Raw genomic sequence first — 26,836 nt, forward strand, 5'->3', positions numbered from 1 at the left:
AAAAAGAAAAATAATGTGTTAGTTCAGTTGTCATATGGACACCCTGAAATTTCATTTGATGCTTTCCCCAAAGATAAATCCATTTAAACTTCGTAAAAACATTAGACATTAGACAGCAGTGTTACATACATACTTCAGCAGTAGGCTACTGCCTGATTAATTAGCGTCCTGTAACACCTTGTGTAGTCTACTGACCGCTTTATGGTCAGGACTGGTGGAGGAGGGGCTACGGGGAAAACAGCACGTAGGCCTAACTTATGCCACTGACAGCTTGTATGCTCAGTGCAATTCATCATCGACTTTCGTCCTACTCTGATCTCAGACCCTTGTTTACCCAGTCACTTGCAAGAAGTGTCTATCCAGCAGAGCAGTCTGTGAAAACTTGAATGACATCTGGTTGTCTTTACAGACATTCGTTTAAATTTCAATTTAATCTCTTACAATTTATGCTGAAACCTAAATGTGACAAAAGTGCCTTCGTCAGGCTGTTTTAGCCAACCATTTTCAAAACGCTTCCGGAAATATTATCGAAGCAAAAAAGTTTTACAGCTACTTCACTTTCTCGAGTTAAGATGGGGAGATGTATCATAGTTAAATCACAAAATATCGACCTCTTTTTACTTTCTGGTCTATATGAGACGGTACAAACATTGATATTTGACTTCCGTACATTTTGCAAAGCCTTCGAGTCAGCTAAAAAAACAACACTTTTTTTCCCTCTTCACCCAACACCGGCCGGCAAATCGAAGAGACACACCCCCGTAACTTGGTGAAAAAGCGCAGGCTGACATTTTCCAAATCATCCAATCAGCTGCTGCAATGCAATGGCCGCGTGCCAAAATAGAATGTTTATGTATCCTGACGACCAATCGGACTGAATGAGAGGCGGTGCACCACGAATCTCGCCTGGCTGCACGCGCAGTGGTGAGTGGGCGTGGCGTTAACTCAGCTCAGAGAAGCAAAACAATCGTCTACTCCCTTACCGGCTGCCTTTAGGTGCTAAGGGTGGTAGTAAAATCTATTCTGTACTTTTGTGACAACTCAAGGTGCTTTAGTCAAGACTAGCCTGTTAAATGTATCTTATTTCCTTTAGGTCAGAAATCTATCGAAAGCTAGTCATCCTTCTTTAGTCTCAAAAGTCCAACCTAAATATGACTTCTAAGCGCCTTCTCGATAAGACCCTGGTCGGCACAAGGGTCGGTACCGCTTCAGGTCAAGCCGGCAACATGAAGCATGCAGGGAACACCACAGGGCACGGAGAGAATGTCACGGCAATGGATTGCGGTGTAATATTGGAATGCAAAAATGGAATCATAATGGGAAAGGTTTTGAATGCGAAGCATTTGGATGATGGTCCTTTGCGAGAACATCCCAGCAATGATCTCAGTGAAATCGATTTGCCATCAGGGAGAGAAAAACACTGCAATTCGAAAAAGGTATGTGATGACCAGAACTTGTATTTATCATTTTCCTGACCATAGGCAATTAATTTTAAATGTAGCATACAGTATATGGGCACACTGTCGTGATAACATAATAAAACTTGTTAAGGTTTGCTTTAGTGTTAAAGTTTTCAAACCTCGGTCCCTTGGCTCTTGATAAAAATGTACAACATGCTTTTGGAAAATTCTGGGAGTGTGTAAGTATTCAGAAAATACAGAAGCGTGTGTATCCACGAGCTCTTAGTATAAAATGGCGACTCAATAGCGTACATGTTCAAAGTTTAAAAGGGAAAAAAGGGGGTTGGGACATTTAAGCAACTCACCCCTCCCCCCACAACGTTTTCAACGCGAGTCCTCGCAGATTGCAATGCCGGGTGCAGCAGAGGCCTGGTTGCAGACACAAAACTGACTGCCATTTAGATACATGTATTCATGTTTTTAACCATCGCTCCTGTGAGCAATGTATTGCCCAACGATTGTAGATGTTATCATAAAGTTGGATACTGACTGATGGTAATCTGCTAGAATAATTACGTATTCGGATCTGTTAGCCTATGTTTTCCAGAATTTGTCTCGGGTAAATCGGATACAGCCAAGTTTGATAGACGTTACGTTTTTTTCACCATGCGCAGTGTAATACGCCTGTGCTCATGACACACCCCCACAGAATATGAGCCTTCGTTTTGTTAGAAATGTGCTTATTAGTTGCCTTCACAAGATTTTGACAGTTAAGTCAGTCTGGTGGGTTAATTGTGCAGCTTTACTTTTTCTGTGCTCAAAGAGTTGATCTGTCCGTTGATCTGTCAGTTCACCAAAGCACAAAATTCAAATCTATATCAAACACCTCAGGCTATGTATTGTATTGGCAAATAATTTCAGAATTTTTGCAAAAACATGACTGTTCTTGATTAAGTCTATAATCTTAATCTGATCATTTAAAGTAATTATTACTGGTATTTGTAATTCTACACCCCCCCCCCCCCCAAAAGTAAAACAAAGCAAAACAAAGCCAAAACAACTCCATAGCATTGACAGCAAACAACAGATGTTTTGTGAGCACGGTTTTTGAGGATTATGCCTTCTTTGCAATGTTCCCCTTGAAACCAGAGAGGTTTTTAAGGTCAGAATGTATGCAAGTTGTTTATGGTCAGAATGTATGCAAGTTTGTCTTTGAATTAGATCTTGGATTGACTCTGCTTACTGTTTGCCATTCAGTCTCAAAATATCAGGCAGCAGCTATTTTTAATCAGGTAATGGATTCATACTGGATGTTGTTGACAGTTTGAGTAGTGGTTTGATCCCTTATCTTGTTGCTTTGAAAGTGGAACTTTGGGCAGTAAAGGCAACACAGAAGATCACAGCACCTGGTTACTGTAGAAGTACTATAAATGTCACTGTAATCTCTCACTGTGTAGATGGGCTATAGTGGACATGATGAAGAAAGAGACACTGGGCCAGGAGGGGTCCTTAAAAGAAGTAGCCCTACTCATCGCCTGATCCTAAACGGGCAGAGGCTAGAAGACCAAATGCACACAGAGCCTAGGACGGTGGTCCGAAGGGTGGAGGAAACGAGGTGTTGGCTGCCGTCATGTGGTGCTGACCCATCCCCCGAGGAAAAGTACCCCCATGTGTCCTCACATATTCCCGTCCCACGGAACAGGTAAGGTCCAGCGCCCCTGAATCACTTCAGCCCTGCGTAATGAACAACGCTGTGGTAATAATTTATATAGGGGTTGGAAGTAGTCAATCACGTTGTACAGTTACGCTGCACAGTGGTTTTGATGTGGTTGAACGATCACATGTCATGGTTATTGATGGCCTTCCAAGTTTTCTGGCCATGAAGGAGACATTGATGAAGCTGCCTACGCAGATCATCATCCTTAATTTCCTCTCGTATTGATAGGATTGCCAGGATTTTTTTCTTTTCCTTTTTTTTCCTTTTCTTTTTTAAAAACATGGTTCATTGATGAATGCTTGGGTTGAACAGGTGGTACGATGCTGGGCTGGGCTGGGCATGTATGACTGTCAGTCTGTGGCTTTTATACTCTACATACCGCTCAGTATCTCATCCATTATCAGTTGGCATTTCATTAGATGGGTTAAGGCATTCCTCCGAAACTAATAAGCACTACTGGTATATGTGTTGACCTCTTTTAATTGACACCACATTGAACCATTTAGTTCTATGAAAAAAGTTTTTATTTTGTTTGATATAGACACGCATACATAATGTAGCTGTCTTGTCCAATCATTTGAAAGTTGGTGTGAAAGCTGGAAAAAATTGCTTAGAGTTTAATGTGAGTGTTTTAACGGGAGGGACAGCTATAAACTTCATATCACATTGAAAAGGCAGTTTGTTGTTTGTTTGTTTTTCTTTTTTGATTAGACAGAGCTGTGTTATTGTCATTGTCATTGTCATGTGTTCAATGCAAACCTTCTCTCATTCAGCTGTAGACACAAGTTCTTATCACAGATCTGTTCAGGGACACAACAGTGGAGCAGATAAGGTTGATTATATAATGCAACTCTAGGCCTGAAAAAGCTCAGACCATTTGTGATCTATTATGTACTTTCTTTCTTTCTTATTATTTTTTTAAACCATTAGGCAGTTGCTAACTACTGAAGAAATCCTGTACTGTTATAGACTTACTTAGGGGAGAGTGCTGTGAGAAACTGGGACAACTCTCCCAGTGAGCGTGTGTGTGTGTGTGTATGTGTGTGTTTGGTCGTACGTTGGAGAGAAGATTAGTTATTAACCAACTCCACTGAGATGGCAAGTTACAGAGAGAGAAAAAAAAAGTAAACGCTACTTTTTTTTTTGTGTCAATTAGATACCACTCGTTCATGCACATTCAGTCGTAAACACACTCCTCCCAAGTGTGTCTTTAATGAAGTTCACGTAGTGTGTGTGTCATTCGTGATATGAGAGTAGTTTCCCCTGTGGCCATGCAAGACTAAGCATGTTCGTTTATAATCTTTAGCAGCGCTCACTGCAGTTAATGTATGTGTATGCTTGTAGATGTTGATCAGTGGAAGCCTGTTTACTCTTCAGACATGCTAACCAAACCTCATTCTTGTGTCCTGGTATGCAGTGCTTTTGTAAATATGGGGGGGAAAAAAACTTGCTTATATTTTCCCTGATAATAAGCTCAAAATAGTAATTAGCCCAAGCATTTTGCAAGAATGACATATTGTTTTGTCATTACCTAGTCCCATTCATTACCTGTGGCATAGGAATAATGTTCATGGTTAGGGCTCAAGGCCAAAGGCACATCCAGGAATATTACGGCAACGCATTCAGAAATTAGGATGCAGAAAGTTGGCAACAGCTATCTCACATTAAACAAACTCCTGAATGATTTGAAAAATTCATGCAAATTTGCTGAAGAGATAAGCAAATCTGCTGTCTGCCTGTCTATATTCAGACTATAAGGATAGGTTGATAAGAGGTAAGTAAACAGCAATGTACTTCACACCTGTCTGATTAGTGCTTATGAACTCTTATTTTTCACATGTTTTATGATCTACCAAAGCTTTTTATAGTACTTGTTCTTGTACCTCACCAAGCATCTGTCATAGGACTGATTCTCTACTGGTGTATGTGCCTTGTTCTCTAATGTTTGTTTAAACAAAACCTTATACCGTTGACATGACCTACTGTATACATTACTCCTTGATTGCAGGCATAAATGATCAAGAAAACTTATTCTGAGATCTAAAGCTCCTGTTATTTGAGCTAAAGTTTTTAGGGAAAAAAATTAATTGATTTTAAAGCTGGTTTAGTTTATACCTCATTTCACTTCAGTCCTTTTGTTCTCATGATATTTTTGACACTGGAGACATTTTTCATCACCTTGGTGACCGCTAGTTCTTGTTTTATAAAGAATAATTCTGTTGCAAGTGAGGTTTAGTCTTAACTTTTCATACCATAAATTACCATAATTCAACTCACATTGTACGGTCTGAAAGATAATCATTTTGAAAACGTCAGAAGGTAATCTCTCTTCCCAAAATAAGTGAAAGGAATTTTTTATGAGTTAGTTTGTATACTCATATCCAGCCAAGAGGATTCTCTCCTAAGAAGAATCTGTAGTATTTGCTCCAATCTTTAATCATACAGGCGAACAGCAACTGGCCTTTCCCACACCAGTGCGGTTAGTTGTGTTCTACTAAAGGCTGGGATTCAGGGTTTGAAGCAGATGTAGTCTTGCTGTCTGTGGCTGGTAGTCCACAGGATTACAATGGGCCATGTTTTTTTGGAGCAGGTGAGTTTGCAAGGGTCTCTGCCTCCAACCCCTTCCTACCACTTGCCGGATGGTCAGGTGCTATTGTACTTTCGGATTTATGCAAATCGTGCTCTCCTCTAAGTGTTCTCTTGCCTGAAGACACTAAGGAAATCGTATGGTGCACAAAATAAATGATAGACTTCATATGTGACAAATCTCAAATCAGATCTCAACTTTCTAGATTGGGAAAGAATTTGGGAGTCAGTTTATCTTGACCTGTTTGAAGAGCACGAGGAATCTCATCAGGTAACCCTTGTGTCGAGTGCCTGGATTTTTTTTTTTTTTAAATAGCGTAACATCCGCTGACATTTCAATAATGTGGCGTAAACACTTGATCGACTTTTCGGGTCAGTAAAAAAGGACCTTTACAGTTCATGTCCATGCTTCTTTCTTGCTGACATCAGTCTTTGCTAACAAGCCCAGGCATGTCCATGAAGGCACTTCTGGTTAAGTCAAACACTCCCTTGGCTGAAGGACCTGGAGTCTGTGCCTGAATCTGTTTCTCTTATCGATGTGGAATCTAGTGTAAACAGAAAGACGAGAGGTAGGTGCAGTACTGAATGCCTAGATGTTTGAAAGCTTCTCTGTTCTTGTTATGCTGTATGAGTTACCTTAGCCTCTGGCATAGTTATGCTAATGCCTGTTCTCCTGGTAAGTCCAAACCTGTCTTTTTTGGGTCATTCACTAAAACTCGGAAACTTCACAGAGATCCAAGATACGACAGGACCCCCAACAGGACACAACAGATCATCCCTTCAGTGTAGGAATCACTGTTTTTTGATGTGAAATTTGGGATGTTGGTGGAGTTTGTTGGACACCGTTCTACCCAGACCCCTCTCTCAATCTGGAATGCATTTTTGGAGAAAACCCCATCCCCCAGCTCATCATTCAGAATATACTCATTTGTTTGCCGGGTGTCTTGTATTAAATGCTTGTATGTGTGTAAGCTTATCTGTATTTTTATGTTTGTTTTTTTTTAAATGTGTAATTATAGCCCTACATGTCCTCATAAATCTATTCGCCGAAGTGACCTCGTGTGTGAGACACCAGCTAGTGGACACTGAATTTGGATCTCATCAAACACCACTGGTCTAATCTGATCTTCTGTTTCAGGCTTTACTCAAGCGTACCCACATGTTATAGTATGGACTGCCTACATGTTTATGCCAAGGCCTAAATAGTAACGCTGAAGTTTCTCACCTCATTCTTAACCCCGGCCAACAGCTCCCAGTAGCTTAGTAATAGCATTGTCAGGGGCCTAGGGTCCATTGGTCTCTCTCCATCTGTGGATACAGATGCAGCTGTGGCTCACGTTGCTATGGTAGCAAATACGCATCACACGTTGCGGCAGTCCAGTTCCTCACTAATCTGAGCGAATACAGAACTCTCTTATCCAGAGATGTATTGTTTTCCCCCCCTCTGCTCTGGAATTCACTTTTCATTGTAGTGCTGCTCTAGTGCTCCAGCTGAGAAAACGGTGGCTTTCTGAGGTAAGGACGGCCACACCGATGCAGTTTTCTGGTGCTCTCTGACCATACTATTACCTTCAGTTATGACTCATTTGTTGATAGTTTTGGAGGGTTTTTTTGTAAATCACTAAAATAGTCTCCCCAGATGCTGCGATTGTTCTGGCTCATTTTATGTCGGCCTTAATGAGTCATCCCTCATATGGAGGATCGTAAATGATAGTTTCATGATGTTTGAAAGGGGTTTCCTCCTATGCTTAAAAGTTTGGTATCTTTGTTGTTTTCCGTTACCAAGATGTTTCACAATCTAAACAATACACTGGTCATCATGTTTTGTGCAGCTTCCTTCTGGCAGGGAAAGATGATTTTTTTTGTTTTTTTTAACAACAGTGGCTGTTGATAATCGAATTAGTTGCGAGATTCCTAACAATAAAATTAAGTTGATTTTAACCTACATTATGTATTTCCAATAAAGTGAAAACACCACACCATATCCCAAGTCCAGTTTCACCTGCACGCTAATGCCTGCTGTGTTTGAGTTGATCTTATTGCCTTAGTCATTTAACCACAGTATCTGGACGTAATAATCATAAGCTGGTAGTAAAGGTATTAATCACCTATGAAAATCCTATATTCTTCTTATCCTATTAAGACTAATGAGGTCATTTACCCCCCATCATTTGTGTAATGATGCCTAAAGCTAGTCTGTTTGGGTTTTAGAATAAAGTTATGTAGATTTCACCATTTTATTTTGTAAATGTTTAAAATCAAAGAACTTGTATGATAGTCGTAGACTAAATTTAACCAAGCTGTGGGTTTTGCAAGTGTTAACCACAGATGCTCTGTACTTAATCGTGATCTCCAAGTTCAGACAAACATTTGAAGCACTGTAGACACAGTCATAAGCATCAAATAAATCTCTTACACTGAAGACATGCCGTAGGAAATAGACTGTAGTTACATCTGATTCGGACAACATTAATGTGATCACCCCATCTAAAAAAAGTGTGTGTGTGTGTGTGTGTGTGGAGGGGGGGTCCCGTTTGTTTTTCAGTCGCAGGCCCAGAATACAATCTGTTGTTTGGGAGTGCTGTAGAGCGCTGTTTTTAGTCCGGAGGGAAACAAAGACACGATGAATAAAGTGTTTTCATTGGCCTCATCTCTGCGGTTGCTCTGAGCTGTTTTTCTTTCTTTCTGTTGATTATACGTTTGTCTGTCTTATATTGCTTATCCATTTAAAATAAACCTCGTTAGAATATGTCATCGCCAAAAACTCTTGCTGTGTTCTTGCAAAACGAAAACGTTGCCGTAAAATCTTTCATTAACGTGATCAGACCTCCCCGCTGATGGCTGTCTGTCTTTTCTCATCTGCACATAAGGATGGTGAGAGATGGTTATAATAAGGCTTTTATCCGAATGTGCGAGTATGTCACTCATCTGACAGTAAATCATTTACGACCGGTTCGTCGTTACCGCACTGCTGTGTGAGCCGCACATGGCTGAATATTCCCAAACTCACAGTCTGTCGTCTGCAATGCGAGGGCGGAGACTGCCGTCAAAATACCGATGTTACCACTTTACTTTATTGGCTGTTTGTCTTCCGTGTCATTACTGCACTGTTTACGTTCGCCATGGCGCGCGAGTATGCGTGCATGCATATATTTACAGGTAGCGCGCGTGTAGGCGATTTTGGATGAAACCGTTACTGCTGCCCCTGTTGTCGCACGTATGGTCTGCTGTGTCTGCTGTATCTTTTGTTGGTTATGTTAACAAATTGTTGAGTTGGGCTCGGTTTCGGGATGAAGGGGGAACTTGTCTGCGACCCTCTCTCATGTTTTATGGCTCTCATACTTATGCTCTTATATAATCCCTAATAGTTACCCCCTGTGACAGTTACAAGAACCATAACTTCTCCGAAGAAATGGCAGCATCAACTGCCTTGCCAGACCAACAACAGCTGCAGCCCTCCCCCTAGATATGTCTTTCCCCTACTCTCTCATCTCTCTCTCTCTTTTTTCTTTACTTTCTCTGTTATTCTACTATTTCCTTCTCTGTTACTTTCTCCTTCTATCTAGCTGAGAAATCGAATGGGCTGGTAAATAATCAGTCAAGAGACAATCAGTGATATGAAATTGTTTTCTGTAATTCTCAGAAACTGGAATCTCGTTCATCTGTTAAGATTAGTGCTTCAAAAACATCTCAGTCTGGGCCCTGTTTACTGCACAGTGTCCTCCGCCGCTTTCATTATGCCATAGCACCTAATCCACTCCAAATCCAAACATTATATGAAAATCCATTCACAGGCTCAAGATCCCGCCTGTGTCTTCAGCTTTTCTCTCAATATCCACACTAACGTAGTCATGAACTAAGTCCCAGACATATCAGTTTTCATATTCTGGGGCTTCTTATGCACATTCTTATGCACATTTCTCACCTGGTAACAGTCTATGAAGTTGGTCGCAGTCTGAAGAGGTGAAGAGGTCCCTTGGACACGTGAGCTGGATTTCATATTCATATACATATTCATCAGGTTCTTAGCTTTGCTTAACACAAATCTTTTTTCTAAATGAGAGCTTTTCCTCTGATCTGAAGTGGATTGTCTCAAAGACCACTAGAGGTACGGATTGAGACTTTGTACTTTGATTGTATGCATCTAGCTCAAGTTTGACCTGGATGTCCTTCTCTGCTCCTTTGGAGCAGTGTTACCGGTTTCCATTTTAGATTACTTCTGTTAGTTCAGCCCTCTCTCTTGACCCTTCACCTTTGTGGCCTGTGGACCACGGCAACGTTTGGAACCAGTCAGAGCGGTTTGGCTGGTTTTACCTTCCAGTGTTTTCTTTAATCTGCTTCCACAGCAGATTTCATGCCAAACATCCGGCATGGTCTCGCAATACTAGAAAGCCTTGTTGCTCACTTGAACTTACATTTATGCATACATTCCTCTTGGTACAAATGTAAGTAGGACACACACCTGACACCATCCTACTTGACTCGCTCAGACCGGCAAGGTGTGGAAATCTACATTTGATAGGATCAGGAATGTCACGTGGTAATCACTGACAATGATGAAAAGTTAGTACTCAGCTTGTAGGTCTCCTGTTTACAATAACAAAAATACAGTCGGCCCTCCTTATCTGTGGGTTCCGCATCCGTGGATTTAACCAACCGCGGATCGAAAATATTGGCAAAAAAAAATAAAAAATCCAGAAAGTTCCAAAAAGCCAAATTTGCTGTGCGCCGAACACTATGCTGAATCCACGTGAATGAAGTGGTGTGTAGGCATACTGTAGTCTCCCTCAATTTCACAGATCCTCAGTCTCTCTCCAGCACCTGTTGTTTGAGCATTGTTCACCCTGCATCTCATTCGTTCGCTACTTGTGTTTTAAAACACGTTTTCTCTATTTATAAATATATTTTCTGTATGTATGTGTATTTTAAATATTCTGTGTTTTATTCTATGTATCTCTCTTTCAGGCCATGAAACAAAAGCAATCTGTAAGTGTTGAAAGACAGAAAATGTCACGTTGTCGCTGATGTGCATGTACTTTGTAGTTAGGCCTACGATGGTTGAGTCTGTATTGAACATGTACAGACTTTTTTTTCATGTCATTATTCCCAAAACAATACAGTAGGACAACTGTTTACATAGCATTTACATTGTATTAGGTATTATAAGTAATCTCGAGATGATTTAAAGTATACGGGAGGATGTGCGTAGGTAATATGCAAATACTACACTATTTTATATAAGGGACTTTTGGTATCCACGGGAAGTCCTGGAACCAATCCCCCAATGATACGGAGGGGTGACTGTGTAGACAAAAGACGCAGCACCCACAAGCTGCCAGTGTTGGAGTCTGTTACATGGTTCCACAAGCAGACAGAAGTTCTGTCTTTGCCTCATTCAGGTACTGGTACAGTAAGGAACATTGTGAAAAAGACTAATTTCAATGCCGGAAATAGAAGTGTAAAATTAACTGAATGAAGTCAGAGTCCCATTTGAAAATGGATTCTGTTGCATGTGTGCAAATAGAGGAAACACCATAACGCCAGACTGCAAAAACATAGCGCGACAAAGCCATTTATAGTGCTGTTTCAAGGCTAAAAGCATCACAGATATTGTGATCTATAGGTCTTGTAAATATAACTTGATTCATTTCATCTCTGAAAGGAAACTTTCTTTTCACATTGATATAAATTCAAGGGTATGCCAGGGGCAAGATAGTGCGTTCTCTTTTCATTTCCCAACTTTGAGGGTGACTCATCAGCAGTAAAGCTGATTTTTTGGCTCTCTGATCACTCTCAAAGTTCTCCTGTATGAATGTTCAACCACAGACGCATACTTTGTATGTCAAAGAGGAGTTTGTGGTTACCAGTTGTCATTCCATGTACGTCTTTAAACCGCTTTGTATGGTTCTCTCCATCTGTAATTGTGCCTGGTTCCCCATTGATTGTGGATGCTCAGGCCTTTTGTATGTCTGGTCCCCCCCATCAAGCCCAGACACTGCTACAATGAAGCTACGTTGACCTGTGACCCTTGGGATCCAGAAAGACCTCTCTTTTTTGACCTCCTCACCTCAACAGACCTGGAGCTGACCTCCTCGACTTGAAAGATTTGACAATAACCTTTATCTTCTTCCAGAAAGCCCGGAATCATCCATCGGCCACTGGAGAAAAACTATAACTAAACCTGCCTACCCGTTACAGGATTTGGCATGCTGTATTATCATTTCAATTTATAGATTACCTCCCATACCTTAGAATAAATCCACTGAACAGTGCAGTGTGCTATGATTTTGAGACTTGCTTCACAACAGGATACATCCTTTGACCGTTTTTTCATTGCTAGCCTGCCTGGTAGTTTGTAGGGCTAGCTAAGTTGATCATTTCACATTTGTTCATTTCATTGTTAGTGCTTAGTTTGTCTGTAATGTGCCTGTAATCTAATTACAATTGTAATTTGTTTCTTTGTCCTTTATCATTAAACTGCTTTATGTTTTATCCATAGCCTCTTGTGTCACAGACAGGCTCTACTTACATTTCTTGATGTATTTCACTTATTTCTTTTATTGTTACTACATAAATTTTTGTACCTGTCAACATAATGTTGATTTAAATGGATTATAACTATGAATTATTGAAGTAATATTAATAATTAATTATAATTATTGATAACTTTTACATAATTTGTGATGTCCTAATCAGCAATGGTAATAGTTAACAGATACGCCCCACACACGCGTAATATGGACAGGCCGTAGAGATTTTGGAAATTGTGAATAAATCTGAGTCAGCAGAAACAGAGCTCATTGGATGGTTCTATGACTGCACTGTCCGTAGGCTCAGACACCTGACGGTGTGGGCTGAAGGTCAAAGGGTGTCGGTGGGTCAGGTTACCTTGGAGTGGTAGTATAAACCAAAAAGCCACACAGAGGTACTTGAGGTAAGATGTCGTTACCTCAGAATTTTTTTTCCAGAGACTGTTTTCTGGTCTCTAACAGTCAAAGACTGTTTAGCAAACTTTAACTTGGCCTGAACTCTTCTGAAACAGGTCAGATTTCATAGCATGCTGTACAAGGAAGTGTTTTTTTGTGTGTGTGGATGTTTTTCACATATAGCAAACATTGCCTTGTTGCCATTCATTCAGACTGCAATTTCCTCTCATAAGCTAACCATAATATTGTCTTATGCTATGTTTAGCATTCTTATCCATATAATTAGTGTAATAAATAGGTTAAAAAAGTAGTGAAAGATAGCATCAATCATAACATCAGTTTTGCTTCTATAATTATTGCACAAACAAAATTCAATCACATAAGGCTAACTCCTACTTTACGTTGAGTATAGACTCTCTTCCAGTGAACCAAAGAATAGTCTTGTGATTATTTACAGTCTGTTATTTTGATATTCTTCATAATGTGATCTGTCATTATGCTACCAGGTGACAGCAGACTCAAAATTTGCATACACTCAACTTGCTAGGCAATCATTAAACTCCATACATATCTGAAATGTTTAGGCCAGACTGCAACATTGCTATACTAAATCTAGAAGCCCACTAATACCTTTGGTTCTAAAATCTTTATGTGTTTTCTATGTCTGAATGACTTGTCTAACTTGTCTTTGTAATACAGTATAAATGAATGTAAATTTATAGTGGGAAAATCGTTTGTGGAATGTGTTTTTCCACAATAACAGCCTACATGAAATGATTGTGTACAGTGCCTGCCTTATGTGGGGGTCTGTTATTTGGAATGTCTTCCAGGAACATTCTGGAAATTTATGAACAGTACATCTGTTGTATAGACTGGGATATAACGTTCGATTAAAGAGGCAATTGTGAACAAAGAGTGGAAATTCTAGAATGCCTCCTATCTTTCTTTTTTCCTTTTCAAACCCTCCCCCTCTAGATCATGTTAGGACGATTCTACATTGGTCACTGAAATCAAAGTACTGTCATGCTGTTATCAGTTACACTCTCAGAGCTGTTTACGAGTCACAAATGCCTCAGCAACTTTTATCTTCCCACGTAAAAAGCAAGTGTCTCCTGTTCTGTAATGTAGTAAATCTGTGTGTCTATTGAATATATTTTACTAGTGGAAGCAGGCAAAGCTTGAGAGGGAGAAGCTGTGTACTCAAGCTGTGTTTATTCTGCCATTTCAATGCTGCTATCACTGTGCTAGCTGCTAGCTTTGGCTACCATCCATCTCTCTGTCTCTCTCTCTCTCTCTGTTTATCGTTCTGTGCCTTTTTGACTTATGTTCTCTGTACTTATGCTTTCCTGTTTCTCACAGCACCGCGTAGAGCTTGGTTAACAGCCACATCTATAGCTGTTTTAACCTGACTGCTCGTCTAAGGTTTTAAGTGAAGTAATTTCTAAAACGAGCTAGACTGCTTTGCCAAGATGCCACAGAGATTTCCCTCCGAGGGGAAGGTCATGAAGTCACAGAACTTAATACCATCTCGGCATGTTCCACTTCCAACAGAACAGGCACATAAAGCGACGAGCTGTGTTTTTTTCTCGGCCTTGAGAAAATCAGTACTTCTGCAAGGTACTTAGTTGGGAAAGTTAGCAACTACTCACTTCTCTTCTCCCAAATGCTCAAGTCCCTCAACCCTTTAAAAAAAGAAAAAAAAAAGTACCGTGCGTGTTAAGTACACTTGAGAGCACAAAGATGCTGAAGGGACAAGATCTGTGACTTGTTTGTGCGTGTGTTTGTCCTCCTGTTGGCTCCCAGGTTCATGGCTGCGGTGGACGTGTTGAGCCCAGTGCTTGACCTGGCCGGTGGCCTCACCGTGCTCAGGGTTTTTCTCCGGTTTGGGCCAGCACAAATTGGCTCTCATAAATAATGTAGACCCTACATTTAGTGTGTGCTGTTCAAGATAATTGTATGGCCCAAGGGACAGAAAGGGGGGGGGGGGGGGGGGGGGGGGGGTTGAGATGGAAAGAGAAAGAAAAAGAGAGAGAGGGAGCGAGAGAGAGAGAAAAGCAAAAAGCCCAACCACATTTTACTGGAAATAAAATACCACTGGAATCTTTCTGGGAAATTTTTGCCCAGGGATGTTGTGCTGCTGTATGGCAGTTACAGCTTAAGCAGTTCTAACGCGAAGCTCATATCAAATGTTTTGCATTTTCCAATTGTTTTTAATAAGCATGGCAACCAGCTGACACATTCTCTAGTTTCACTTCAGCTTCTGGAATACCCCAAAACTTTATTAGAAGATGTTTGTCGTCTTCTCTCATACTGACTGCTGACCCGGTGGTGGTTTATATTGCTTCATGCTATTGTCAAAAAATATAGGTTACACATTACCGTGGTGTGTACTCAAATGCAGACATGTTTGTGTCCTTAAGTGGAATGTCGAATTTACTCAGTTAAGCAAGAATCAGTCCACGGGCAAACATTAGACAGCAGACATTGCATACATGTTGATATGTTCGAGTAAAAGTGAGGAGCATATGGGCACGTGTACGTGACTGCCTACATGTATCTATGTTGTGTGTGTTGTTTTTTTCTTTTTGCATGTGCACACCTGTTATAAAAATGGGATGCTGGTCTAGAGAGGTTACCCTTTTTTTTTTTTTTTTTTTTATTGGTCCCTTCTTCGGGATTATCACCTCATTGCATTTACACTCGGCATGTACCGTCTAGCCTCGTACCGTGGAGCTTCTCTGTATATGCATTAGCGCACGTTCTCTTCGGATACATGTGTAAATATAGCAATGCAAGCATACTCTAGAACACAAGCTTGTTATGGCTTACATACATCAACACGGCCTGTGGCTCTTTAAAAGGACACGACACTCCGCGCAAGTCCTTATAGCGTAGCAAATGGGCTTCATGTAAACATGGAATGCATTAATCATACGCCACGTCCCATTCAAGCGTCTACGTCATACGTATGAATAGGACGCAAGTCGGGACATAGTGTATCTTTTGCTGTTTTGACGTTGTTTATTACCATACCATATTACCATTCTCTTATAGAGGAGTGTGAGGGAATGGACAGCACTTCTCGGATGACTTTTCTCTGAATTATGTGTATGAATGTATACATACTTTTATATATATATATATATGTATATATATATATATATATATACACACACACACACACACATATATATACACACATACACACACACACACACACATATATATATCAATCATGAGTTGTCTGTCATTGCTGATGCTGAAAGTCTCAGACACAATCACAAAATAAAATCTCTTAATGTTTTTCTCTCCCTCTCTCTCTTTTTTTTTTCCCGTCTTCCCCGAGAGGTTGGCTCTTTATAGTTGGCCTGAGCCTCTAGCTCTTTGGGCAGGATCAGAAAAATGGTGCCTCTGTGAGGATAAGATGTCTCTGGGGCCTAAGAAGATGTTCTTTATGTCTCAGGCTCCAGAATAGGCTGTTTTCCCAGTGCTCTGTGGTCAGATTCTCTTCACCAGTCAGCACACTGGGCTGGGCCTGGCCTGGCCTTTCAGCGTCTGGTAGATGGGTTTGAGTTGTTATTGTTGTCTGGTTTGTTGTTCTGTTTTCCTTTTTTTCTTCTTTGTTTTTTAATCTGATGACGTCTCATCTCTTTGTCCTGTTTGATCTATAATCGATCTTCATGGCCTGTTTGTTTGTAAAAACCTTATTGTTTCATCTTGTTTTGTCTGTTGCCCCTTGTGTGATGTGATGTCTGATTTCTCATCTATTTTTTGTTTGTTTGTTTGTTTGTTTACATGTTTATTTTTTTAAACTTCTGACCAACTCAGGGTTCTTTGGACAGTGTTCCCTCTGGCCTTTATCTGAGTCAAATGTAGTTTTACACTCTTGCTGTGCATGGGATGGCTCTTGGACTTTGCTGTTAGCATTTTAGCATCTGTCACAGCATGGCTTTCCCAGTGTTTTCCATCATCTATCTTTTTCTTCTCTCAGATGCCTCTCTCTCTCTCCCTCTCTCTCTCACTTGGGTTGGAATTTGTGTCGCTTCTGATAGAAACCTTGTGTTGCATGAGAAAGCGCTTCCTGCTTTTGAACTGTAGTGTGTTCCAAAGGGTGTATGGTAGCCATTTTGCTCTCCGGTTCAGACCACGTTGGGCAGACGTATTATGCCAGACTATGGGAGCTGTGAGGTTTGATCAGCAGTAGATAGAACTTTGATGTGCCTGAATAATTTTCCTGGGCCTTCCAGATGACCATACTGAGAGACTGTTACGTTTTATAACTTTTCTTCTTGGTCTTAGACCCCCCTCCCCTTCATCGTTCTTGCTCTCTGCCCTCAGTCTCTTACCCTCTTACCTCCCCCCCCCCCCCCACACACACTCTTTCTTGATCTTTCTGTCTGTGTATCAGCAAATAAGTGTGCTTTGTTGCCACACACACTCACAGTATGCCTGTTTATTTGATTAATTCATTCATTTCATTTGAAATATTTTTGTTGCAATTTTTATCAGTATCTATTTCTGTGTAATGCTTATATCTTGGGACTGTTTCGTTATGAGTCACAAATCAGGCCACACATATACATTAGAGCAGAAAGATTCAAAAATACAAACATACACACACACACACACACACACACACACACACACACACACACACACAGAAGAAGAGAGATCGAGAGACGTACACATTTGTACATGACACATTTCAAATTCATTTTTCCACATGTGTCTACAGTGATTGTGTGTGCTGTAGTCGGGGTGAGCCAGCTCTCATTTCCTCTTGTGGTAAAAGGAGAGCCTGCTCTGAGTGGGCCCAAACACTCCACAGCCGTCTCTGCCTCAGCTTACCACAAATATGGTTACAATTGTGCTCTCTCTTTTTCTCTCTCCTCTCTCTCTCTCTCTATCTCCTCTCTATCTCGCTCTCTATTCCTTTTCTTTTCCTCAGCCCCGAAGATAATGATCAGTGGTTTTTGCGGGCCCCACTGCCTCCCAGATATTTCTCTTTTATTAAATCAAACAGAAAATGCGGTATGGTGTTTTCTGTTGTCTTTGATAGAAACAGACTTGTGTTGGTGGGAGGAGCAGAGAGAGAGAAGGAGAGTGACAGACGGATTTGTTTCAGCTCAATGGAGTGCGTCAGCCTACAGATCATATCTCACAGCACTGCACAGTGATATAGAATATTTACATCCCCACACGTGTGATGTGTGGCAAAAGGAAAAACACTAACCTCCCCACACACACACACACACACACACACACACACACACACACACACACACACAGACATGCAAACAGAGAGAGAGAGAGGCATGAGAGTGGGTTTTCCCCTTTTGCTCTGTTAGAAGCTCGGTACGGCTACACATTGCTGTCGTTTACTGAAGCACCTTGTATTGCTGTTGTTCCATTCCAGAAATGTACCGAGGGTTTATTATAGCACACAATCACCCAACCCGAGTCTGCAAGAGGAACTCACTCCTGCCAACTGTGGCATGTGGATTGTGCTTCGCTTACTGTTACACACTGCTGTGTCTGACCATGTGCTAGTCTAGTTTAAACTGCTCAGAAGCTTTGACTTTTGTTTTTGTTTTTGTTTTTGTTGTGGTTAGTGGTATGTGTCATTTATGTTCTAACCCTCTGGCACCCACACCTGTTGATTCTGCTTCGGATCAGATTTTGTTTATTCTGCCAGGGTTGAATACATAAATGTTCTGTCTCTGTCTCGCTCTCTCTGAACTATTGCAACAGCCCCAGACGATCTCATATTGAGGTTTTTGTTTGTGGTTTAAAAAGATCGAATTCATGGAAATATACACGCGCGCGCGCGCGCACACACACACACACACACACACACTTGTTTGCATAGTACCCCTAGCTAAATAAATGTAATCTCCCAGTGGACCACACTAAATTTGAATTTTATTTTTGATACAGTGTATTCCTGTATTTTGTTTTGGTTTCTCTTGAGTGTTTGGATATGAGAGTGCATCTCTTCATCGTTAACTACGTTTTTATTTTGTGCTTGTGGTTATGACAAAAATACACAGCTTGCTTTTAATTGCAATGTTTATTATATGTTTATATTTCAGTATTCATTTACACTCATTGTAAAAACTAAAAACTAAACAAAAACAAAAACAAACAATGACATTGCAGGTTGCATCTTTGATGCTACATATTTCCTTTTTTTTTTTTATTTTTTTAATGTTTGGAAATTTCTGATGTCAGCCTTGTGACAAGCCGGGCTAAATTTGGATCCCTCGAGCTCTTGCAGCAGGAAGTGGCGTCTTAGTGTGGGTGCACGTTCCTTATTGTGTGTGGGTGTGTGTGTGTGTTTGCGCACATGCATGCAGGTGCACTTGCGTCCAGAAATTTTTTTTGCATGTGTTTATGAGTGCAATTCCTAGAGCACTCCGGTGTTCGGTTTGCCCAGATAAATGAAAAACAAACAGCTCTTTTTTTTTTTTAAATCAGACGTTCCATTCACATAGCAACTGTCCTTTATTGGTGGTTAGGTCGCCATGGCTACAGTTTAACCTTGACGCCTTTGATTGCAGGGCGGTAAAGCGATTGCTGGCGAGCTTACTAGTTGTTTTTTTCCTCTGCCGGTTTCTGCTTGATGTCCTTCTTTTAAGTAGTGTATGATAACTTGGGTTATTTAAAAGTGTACACAGGCCCGTACGCTTGGTGTGTATCGAATTTCTTACTGTGGCTTACCACATTCTGCAAAGATTACTCAAGTGACAAGTACTTTGTCACCAAGTGATAAATGCATAAGTTATATTGGACTGTTCTCTTTGTTGTTTTCAGTTACATAAGGTTAACTTGCATACTAATACTACAATACTGAAACAAAGTTAAAGTGAAATATTTGAGTATTTGATTGACTTTCTTTAAATCTTAATATTCTTGTGCATTTGTGCACAGATGTGTGAGGCATATGGACATGGATTTTTTTGTTTTTTTTAGAGATGATTTTATCCTCCCCGCAGAGGAAATATGATCATATGCAGACACTTTACATACTGAGTGCTTTTATACCCATTTATCATGTTTTGTACCAGTGTTATGAAATACAATGATTTATCTGTCTTAATACTGTGAGCTGTTTGGCTGTGGTAAACGTGGAAATAATCTAGCCCAACCTTTCACTCACTCAGTGGTGTGTGTCTACAGAGAGAGAGAGAGAGAGATCGGGAGTGGAGAGAGAGATTACATAACAGAATGGGCGGGGGGGGGGGTGCTATAATTAGGACAGGAGCTTGGTAATATGTAGAGAGAGGGAGACAGAAAGAGTGAGTGGGGGGGGGGGGGGGGTGACAACACAGATGGAAAGATAGATTAAAAACTGATAAGACTTAGAGCAGAGCCATTAAAAGCACAGAGGGAAGCGAGAGGAACAGAGAGAAAAAGAGAGAGCTGTTAGGTTAGCGCTGGCCGTTTTATTGAGCTATAGAACCAATGCACGAGACAATTTATATCGCCGGCAAATCTAAGTGTCCCCTGATCTCTGTGCTAAGAGCTCCGAAAAATACAGGCTTGTCCATATGGGCCCAGAGCATCACTCAAGCACAGAGTGAAGTTCCAGATTACTCATAGCAAACCACACAGTGTCTCTCATCCATGACTATCAGTCCATCATCGCCTCTATGTGTGCCGGTCACCGCGATGGGAGGGGGAGGGCAAGAGAAAGTGGGCGGTGGGGATGTGTGTGTGTGTGTGGGTGAAAGGAAGTGAGAGACAAAGTGGGGATGAATGAAAGAAGAGAATTAGACAGTGTAAAATGAAAATGCGCATGGGGAAGGGGAGAACACGTATGAAGCGGTACTTGCTGGCTCACGTGCAGAATGCCAAATGTGAACGCTAACTCAGAGACTAACTGGCTAACTACATGTGTGTGAAGAAATGAATACATAAGAATTGTCAGGACGTTGAGCCGGCTGACGTCTGGCCAAGGCGGTGTGCCCAAGGGAGGATTTGTGCGTGTATGTGTGAGTGTGTGTTTCAGAAAAGAATCATGTTCTCTGTCTGCCTTGAGTAATTAAAATCAAACGCTGTGGAATGTAGCAGTGGAGTACATACGTATTCCCTCACTCACCCACTTCTTCACTCCCGTCAGAAGACGCTAACATTTTTAAAGTAACGGAAATACTCGATAAATGCTTGGTTTGTTCATATGTGGATCTGTCATTAAATATTATTTACTTATTTATACTTACTAAATAAACAGGCTCCTAATCCATGTATCAGGGACTGCATCTGAAATGTTCCTTCATCTTTAGAGGACACCTACTAACATTAATGACAGACACCGGCTCCGCGGACGGACAGAGAACACTGATTTATTTAAAAGCCCCGTTAGAGTAGTGTCATGAGTTAGTCTCCCGCTTGTGATCACGATTAAGGATTATTTTTATGCCAGTCAATATGCTCAGTGCTATGTCGTTATGGTTTCATTAGTTCAGCATTATGCCCTAGCTGTTAGCCGGGCTGTGTGTTTTGTCAGCTAACCCCTCACCAAGCTGTCGAGAGCTTTTCCTATCGAAGCGCAGAAAACAACGAGGAAGACAGGGTTTTTTTCGGTGCTAACTTTAGTATCCTGCACACACAATGCTGTGTGCTTATTGTACCCCCCTCACTGTTCCTCTCCGGATCACTGCCAAGCAGCGTGACAGATATCTGCTTCCTGAAAAACAGACGCCTTGTTTTTCTTCTCCCTCTTTTCTGGAGTGGAGAAGTGTGCTCTCAGAATGACAGTGCAGGTTAGGAGGTCACAAGGTGTGGCTGTGGAGGGAGGGAGGAAGAGTGGCAGGGATTTTTTTGGTTTGAATGTTCTATGTTTTGAAATCCTATAATATTCATGAATTTTAAGAGACATGCGGTGTGTGCATGCGCATATTGAAGCACGAGAGAAACACGGTCTCAGAGAGAGGGAGGGAGAGAGAGGGAGGGGGGGGGGGGGTGATGTAATGTAATACCGCGTAAGTGGTGTTTTCATGGCTTTGATTCGAAATGAAATTAGAGTCAGCTGAAGGAGGGTGCTGGGTGATTCTCATACCTTACTGTGGGGCAGTGCGCCGGACTGTTTACACCTTTCCATCAGTAACAGGAGTCAGTGTGCCATTAAATATAGTGAGATGGCCTAAATTTCCTGCAGTCGACAAATAAAGTATGATGTCTGCTTGTTGATAAATAGTGTCAGACACTCTCAGTAAAATTAATTTTACAATCAGTTGATAAATTGCATTTGCCATTTCACTTTTACCAGCATTGGTTCCATGCTAATATTCATATTAAGTGTTTCCATAAAGTCTCATGAAGTGAACTCTGTATGATTAGGTTTTGTTATGGCGGTTTGATAGGTGGAAAAGCAGTTTACCTGTAAGGATATTTTGATATGCCCAGACTGTATTCAGTTTAGATTGTAAGACATCGAATATTTGTGAACACTCTCTCTCTCTCTCTCTCTCTTTCTCACTCTGCGGTGCCTGTTGCTGTGTTCTGTACGGTTGGAACCCTTCCAGCCAATGGGAGAGCAGGCCTTTAATCGACCCATTTCTCTGGAGTGCTATCTGGCTGGGCCTGCCTTGTTTACTTTAGCCGCCTATCTACCGACATGTGCTGCCAATTGGGCGGAGTCAGCCCTCCACCATTTGGAGGAGTGGCAGCGCTCTTCCCTGCCTGCTCCAGCCTGCCACAGGGCTACACACACACACACACACACACATGCATACGCACACATGCATGCATACAGACAGATATGTTTCCCTGGATCATTTCACACTGATGTTAAATGCCTGCACCATCGATGAATCCACTGGTAAACAACAGTGCTATTTTGATGATAACGCAAAAAAAAAAAAAAAAAAAATCTACATACTTTATCATGCACGGTGCACATGTAACGACTATGGCTGTGTAAATTAGTAGTGGGTTTATGGTTCGTAAGGCAGCGGGTCAGGGGAGCTGGCTCTTAGCTCCAGTGTTGGGGTTACTATGAAGTGAATGTAGGGAAGCAGTGCTGTGTTGTTTATGAATACTGAGTGGGATAACACGCAGCCCGTTCTCCCGGTACTCAGAGTCAACGCCCTGTCCAGCTGTCCTCTGTCTTCCCCAGGGGAGCAGGGCGTTCCTGGCACAGGTCTCTCAGACCCCCCCCCCCCCCCGGGTCTTACCGCCATCAGACTGTAACCATTGCTTCTGCTTTCCTCATGTACCAAGTGCCATTTATGTTTTCATTTCAGCAGTGTGTGTACCTTGGGCCTCGAAGCCTGATCTGCACTCACACATCATTAGCCAAAGTTAGATTTTTCTCATATAAAGAAGGTCTTCAAGAGAATCCCTTTTTTCTTCTCTTCTTTTCTGTGTGAAAAGAAGAGAAGAAGAATGAATGTGTGAATTAATTGGGTTAGCTGAAGCACTATGTACAGACTATGGAAGTAAATGTATGTGTGTGTGTTCAGTGTCTGTTTCTTGAATAAGACTCTATTTGGATGTGTGTTCAGAATGTGTGTCATGAATAAGACAAAAAGTATTTACTTTGAATCATAATACATATTTCAATAACTCATGTACAGTTGGTGGAGAATATTGCTGACTGTCATCTTACGCCTCATTAATAACATTTATTATAGATTTATTCAAAGTTAACTCACCCTATTAAAGGGCGCTCAGTGAAAACAGCTGTCGTTGTGATAGAAGTCACTGTAAGTGCTTTGAACGGAGTCCTGTAGGAAAATGATTTTAACAGGAACATTCATTCCTGTAAGTGAACCCCCTTCGCCTGGCCCCGCGTTATTGTGCGGGCATGAATCAACATCTCATAACGCAGCATAACGTGATGGAGCGCTCTACCGGGAAAGCAGTGAGAAGCGGAAAAGCTCAATGTCAGGAAAGAGGGAGGAGTGTCTTTGGACGGGGATCTGGAAGAGCCGTGTTTGTGGGAGTGTGTGTGTGTGTGTGTGTGTGTGTGTGTGTGTAGGTGTTAGACAGAGAGAGTGTGAATGTTTATCTGTGTGGGAGGGAGTGAAAGAGATGCAGAAATATTAGGGCCGCTTGCTTTGCAGGGTTAACCGTTTAAAATGACGGTTTTATGGATTTTTGTTTCACATTGTGAGTCATGTGTGTTTTACAGTGTTAGATGAAGACTGGAGTGTTTGGTAATGGATGGAGGTTGGGGGGCGGCTTTGCCTGTTTAGCTGTTGTTTTTGAATGGAAAATCCAACATGTGGGCCTGTGTGGCTGAAAGCCAGACAGGATAACAGACTATCTGTGTGTGTTTATCTCCTGCTCCGCTGTTTGGAGCCTCTGACACGAAGGAAAAAACACAGGCTTCCAAAGCATCATGCCCACCACACGGGCCTTTCAGGAATATTCACACATCTTTACACACATTCACGTTACACACACACACGCACGCACGCATGCACACGCGCGCACACACACACGCACTCATGCATACACACTGTTGTAGCCCTACATCAGAAATTATGTAAACATAAAAAACAAACACACGAAAGAAACTGCTTGTTACTTTATTTGCAAGATATTTTTTTTGTTTATTTATTTTTAATTTTTGTGGTATTTAATTATTCTTTTTGTGTATTTATTTCATGTGAGATACACAAGTACAGAATTATGCAAAATAATACACCAGTGGAATCCAGAGTTGGATTCCACATAAGCCAATTATAGCAGTGTAATCTTTGGTCTCCGTATGTCTTCTGTTCGTCGTTTTTGGTCACTGTTCATATGAATCACTGCTCAGTGTGACAGCAGTAGCATTTAAAAATACCCAGGTTGCATTTGTTATACTTTTTCTTTTGGCCCAAGCTTTACTCTTGTCAAGACTAAAAAATACTGTCGTCACAGACACACACACACACACACACACACACACACACACACACATATATGCACGCACACACATTCGCACACTCATGCACGCACATACTCATTCACACACACACACACACACGCACACACACACACACACACACACACACTTGTTTGCTTATTTGCACATTTGCACACACACACACACACACACACACACACACACACACAGATATGTGTGTGAGACAAAATGAAGCATATTGTATACTTTGAATTGTCCGAGCTCCTGATCTGTTTCTCTCTCTAACTTTGTGTGTACGACTAATTCTGGTGATCATGTCACGTTCTGTGACCAAAGCTTTCCACATCTTCTCCTTTTATATCTCATCTTGTTTTTGTAATATTTTAAACTTGACGCTGACAGCTCTGTGTTTGTGTGTGTGTGTGTGTGATTGTGTGTGTGTGTGATTGTGTGTGTGTGTGTGTGTATGCAGTTTTAAATTTTACCGCAGCCCGCCAGCTCTCTGTCTCTGTTTGCCTTTCTTTTTTAAAGAAAAGGAGGGGGGTGATTGCTTAATATTTTATTTACGCTTTTCAAACTGTCTGCTTCTAATCCAGTGCTTGTTTTTTTTTTAATCTTTTTTTTTTTTTTTGAGATATTTGGAAGTTGACCCAGTTGAAGGAGAGAGAAGAAAAATAAGTTCTGGCTGAGTGTAAACTTTTAGCTGAGTGCTGCCAGGTCCCTGGGCTTGGCTTCCAGCGCGGCCCCAAACCAGTTTGCTCTGGTTGTGTAGCGAAGCTGTCTGGGGGTGGGAGGTGGAGGAAATCCAGCATCCATCTCTTAAAGAGCCAGTCTCTCCCTCCTCTCTCTCTCTTTCTCTCTCTCTGTTGTCTGTCTGTCTCTGTCTCTCACTCTGTGTGTTTATGTTTGTGTCCTGGTTCAAAGGGAGAAGTGAAACAGTTGGAGTATGCTGCATTAGTATGCATAGATTCTTTTTTTTTTCATTTAGACTGAGCATATGTTTTGAGCGTGAGGGGGTGTGTGCTTGAAGGGATACATTTCTTCCTCTCTCTCTCTCCCTCTGTCAGCCCTTGTCATTTCCTCTTCTCCTGCACCTCATTTGTCTTGTCACCAAAATCTTACTCACAGAGAGGAGCAAGGGGGAAACTGAAGGAGTAGGAGTAAAAAGAGAAAACAGGCTTTAAACCTCTACTAGAAGAGGGAGATTTTTGTTTATGTAAAACACACACACACACACACACACAATCAAGAGAGATTAGCACTAAGTTGATTCTTTCTCTTATTAGATTACTGCTGTTTCTTTCAGAGACTGTTTTTCAGTCTGGAGACGCGCAGGACAGAGATGGCTAAGCGAAGTCAAAGACAGAGGCAGAGGATTGGCTAGTCAGCCCGTGCTTGTTTGTGAAGGGGGGGGGGGGGGGGGGGTCTGAAACTGACTCTGGACACTGGACTTGTGTGCTTCTTAAGACAAGTCAAATAATAAAGAACAGGACATTCACAGAGCTTGTTGTGAGACCCTGTAGAATACCAAGGGACCTTAAAGTGAAATCTTTTTTTTCTGTCTGAATTTCAGTGGACCACAAAGTGCATAAAACAAATACGGCAATTGTGTTGTCAAAGAAGGAAGTGTTGAAAGAAAACCATGTCTCCTTTATCTTTTTCTCTCAGCCCGCATTTCTCTCCCTCTCTCTTTCTCTCTCTCTCTCTCTCTCTCTCTCTCTGTGTTAGTCTGTTGCTCCTTCATTGTATGCCCCCTCCTCCTGCTCAACTCTTTCTCTTACTCCTTCCCTCACTCCTCTCCTCCTATTGAGCCCTTCTTTCTTGTTTTCTCCCCCTCCCCTCCCCCAGCTCACCACTTCTCCCTCTTTCCTCTAAGGCAGCACACCAGTGCAGGATAACGTCTCACTTTCTTGCTAGAAAATACTTGAATCACATACGCCACCAATATGTGAAGCTTTTCCCATGACTAACACTCTGTGAACACACTTATGTAGATCCTGGGATTGACAGTTAAAAGGTGTTGCACACCGCAAACCTTTCACAACTTCTTTTGGTGTTTTTTTTTTTTTTTTTTATTTATTATTGTTGTTCTGGATGTTCTGGAATTTTCCATTACATAGAATCAGCTATTAGTTATTGTGGGTTTTTTTTTTCTGTTTTGTGGTTTGTTTGTTTTTTTTTTGTTCGTTTTTCGTTTTTTAAGAGAGAGGGAAGTGCAACACAAATCAATAGACTTGGCCTGGCCCCTATGTGAATGTGGGCCTGTACGGCTGATGGGAAAATCTGTGGGCCAGAAACCCTGGCAGGTCAGCACATCATGCCTAACTGTGAAGGATTTAAAGTAAAA

At 41.4% G+C, this 26,836-nt stretch overlaps 1 protein-coding gene across 2 annotated transcripts in view; it reads left to right on the forward strand.

Moving 5' to 3' along the window:
- The first annotated feature begins 995 nt into the window (after positions 1 to 995).
- slc2a4rg (SLC2A4 regulator) overlaps positions 996 to 26,836 on the forward strand; it is a 41,116-nt gene continuing 15,275 nt past the window's right edge. For both annotated transcript variants that reach the window (XM_030769486.1, XM_030769487.1), the window contains exons 1-2: positions 996 to 1,436; positions 2,858 to 3,102. In XM_030769486.1, the coding sequence (XP_030625346.1) occupies positions 1,152 to 1,436; positions 2,858 to 3,102 (530 nt within the window). In that variant the 5' untranslated portion in view covers positions 996 to 1,151. The remainder of the gene's footprint in view (positions 1,437 to 2,857; positions 3,103 to 26,836) is intronic.

This window comes from Chanos chanos, chromosome 3 (assembly GCF_902362185.1).
Source record: "Chanos chanos chromosome 3, fChaCha1.1, whole genome shotgun sequence".
NCBI lineage: Eukaryota > Metazoa > Chordata > Actinopteri > Gonorynchiformes > Chanidae > Chanos > Chanos chanos.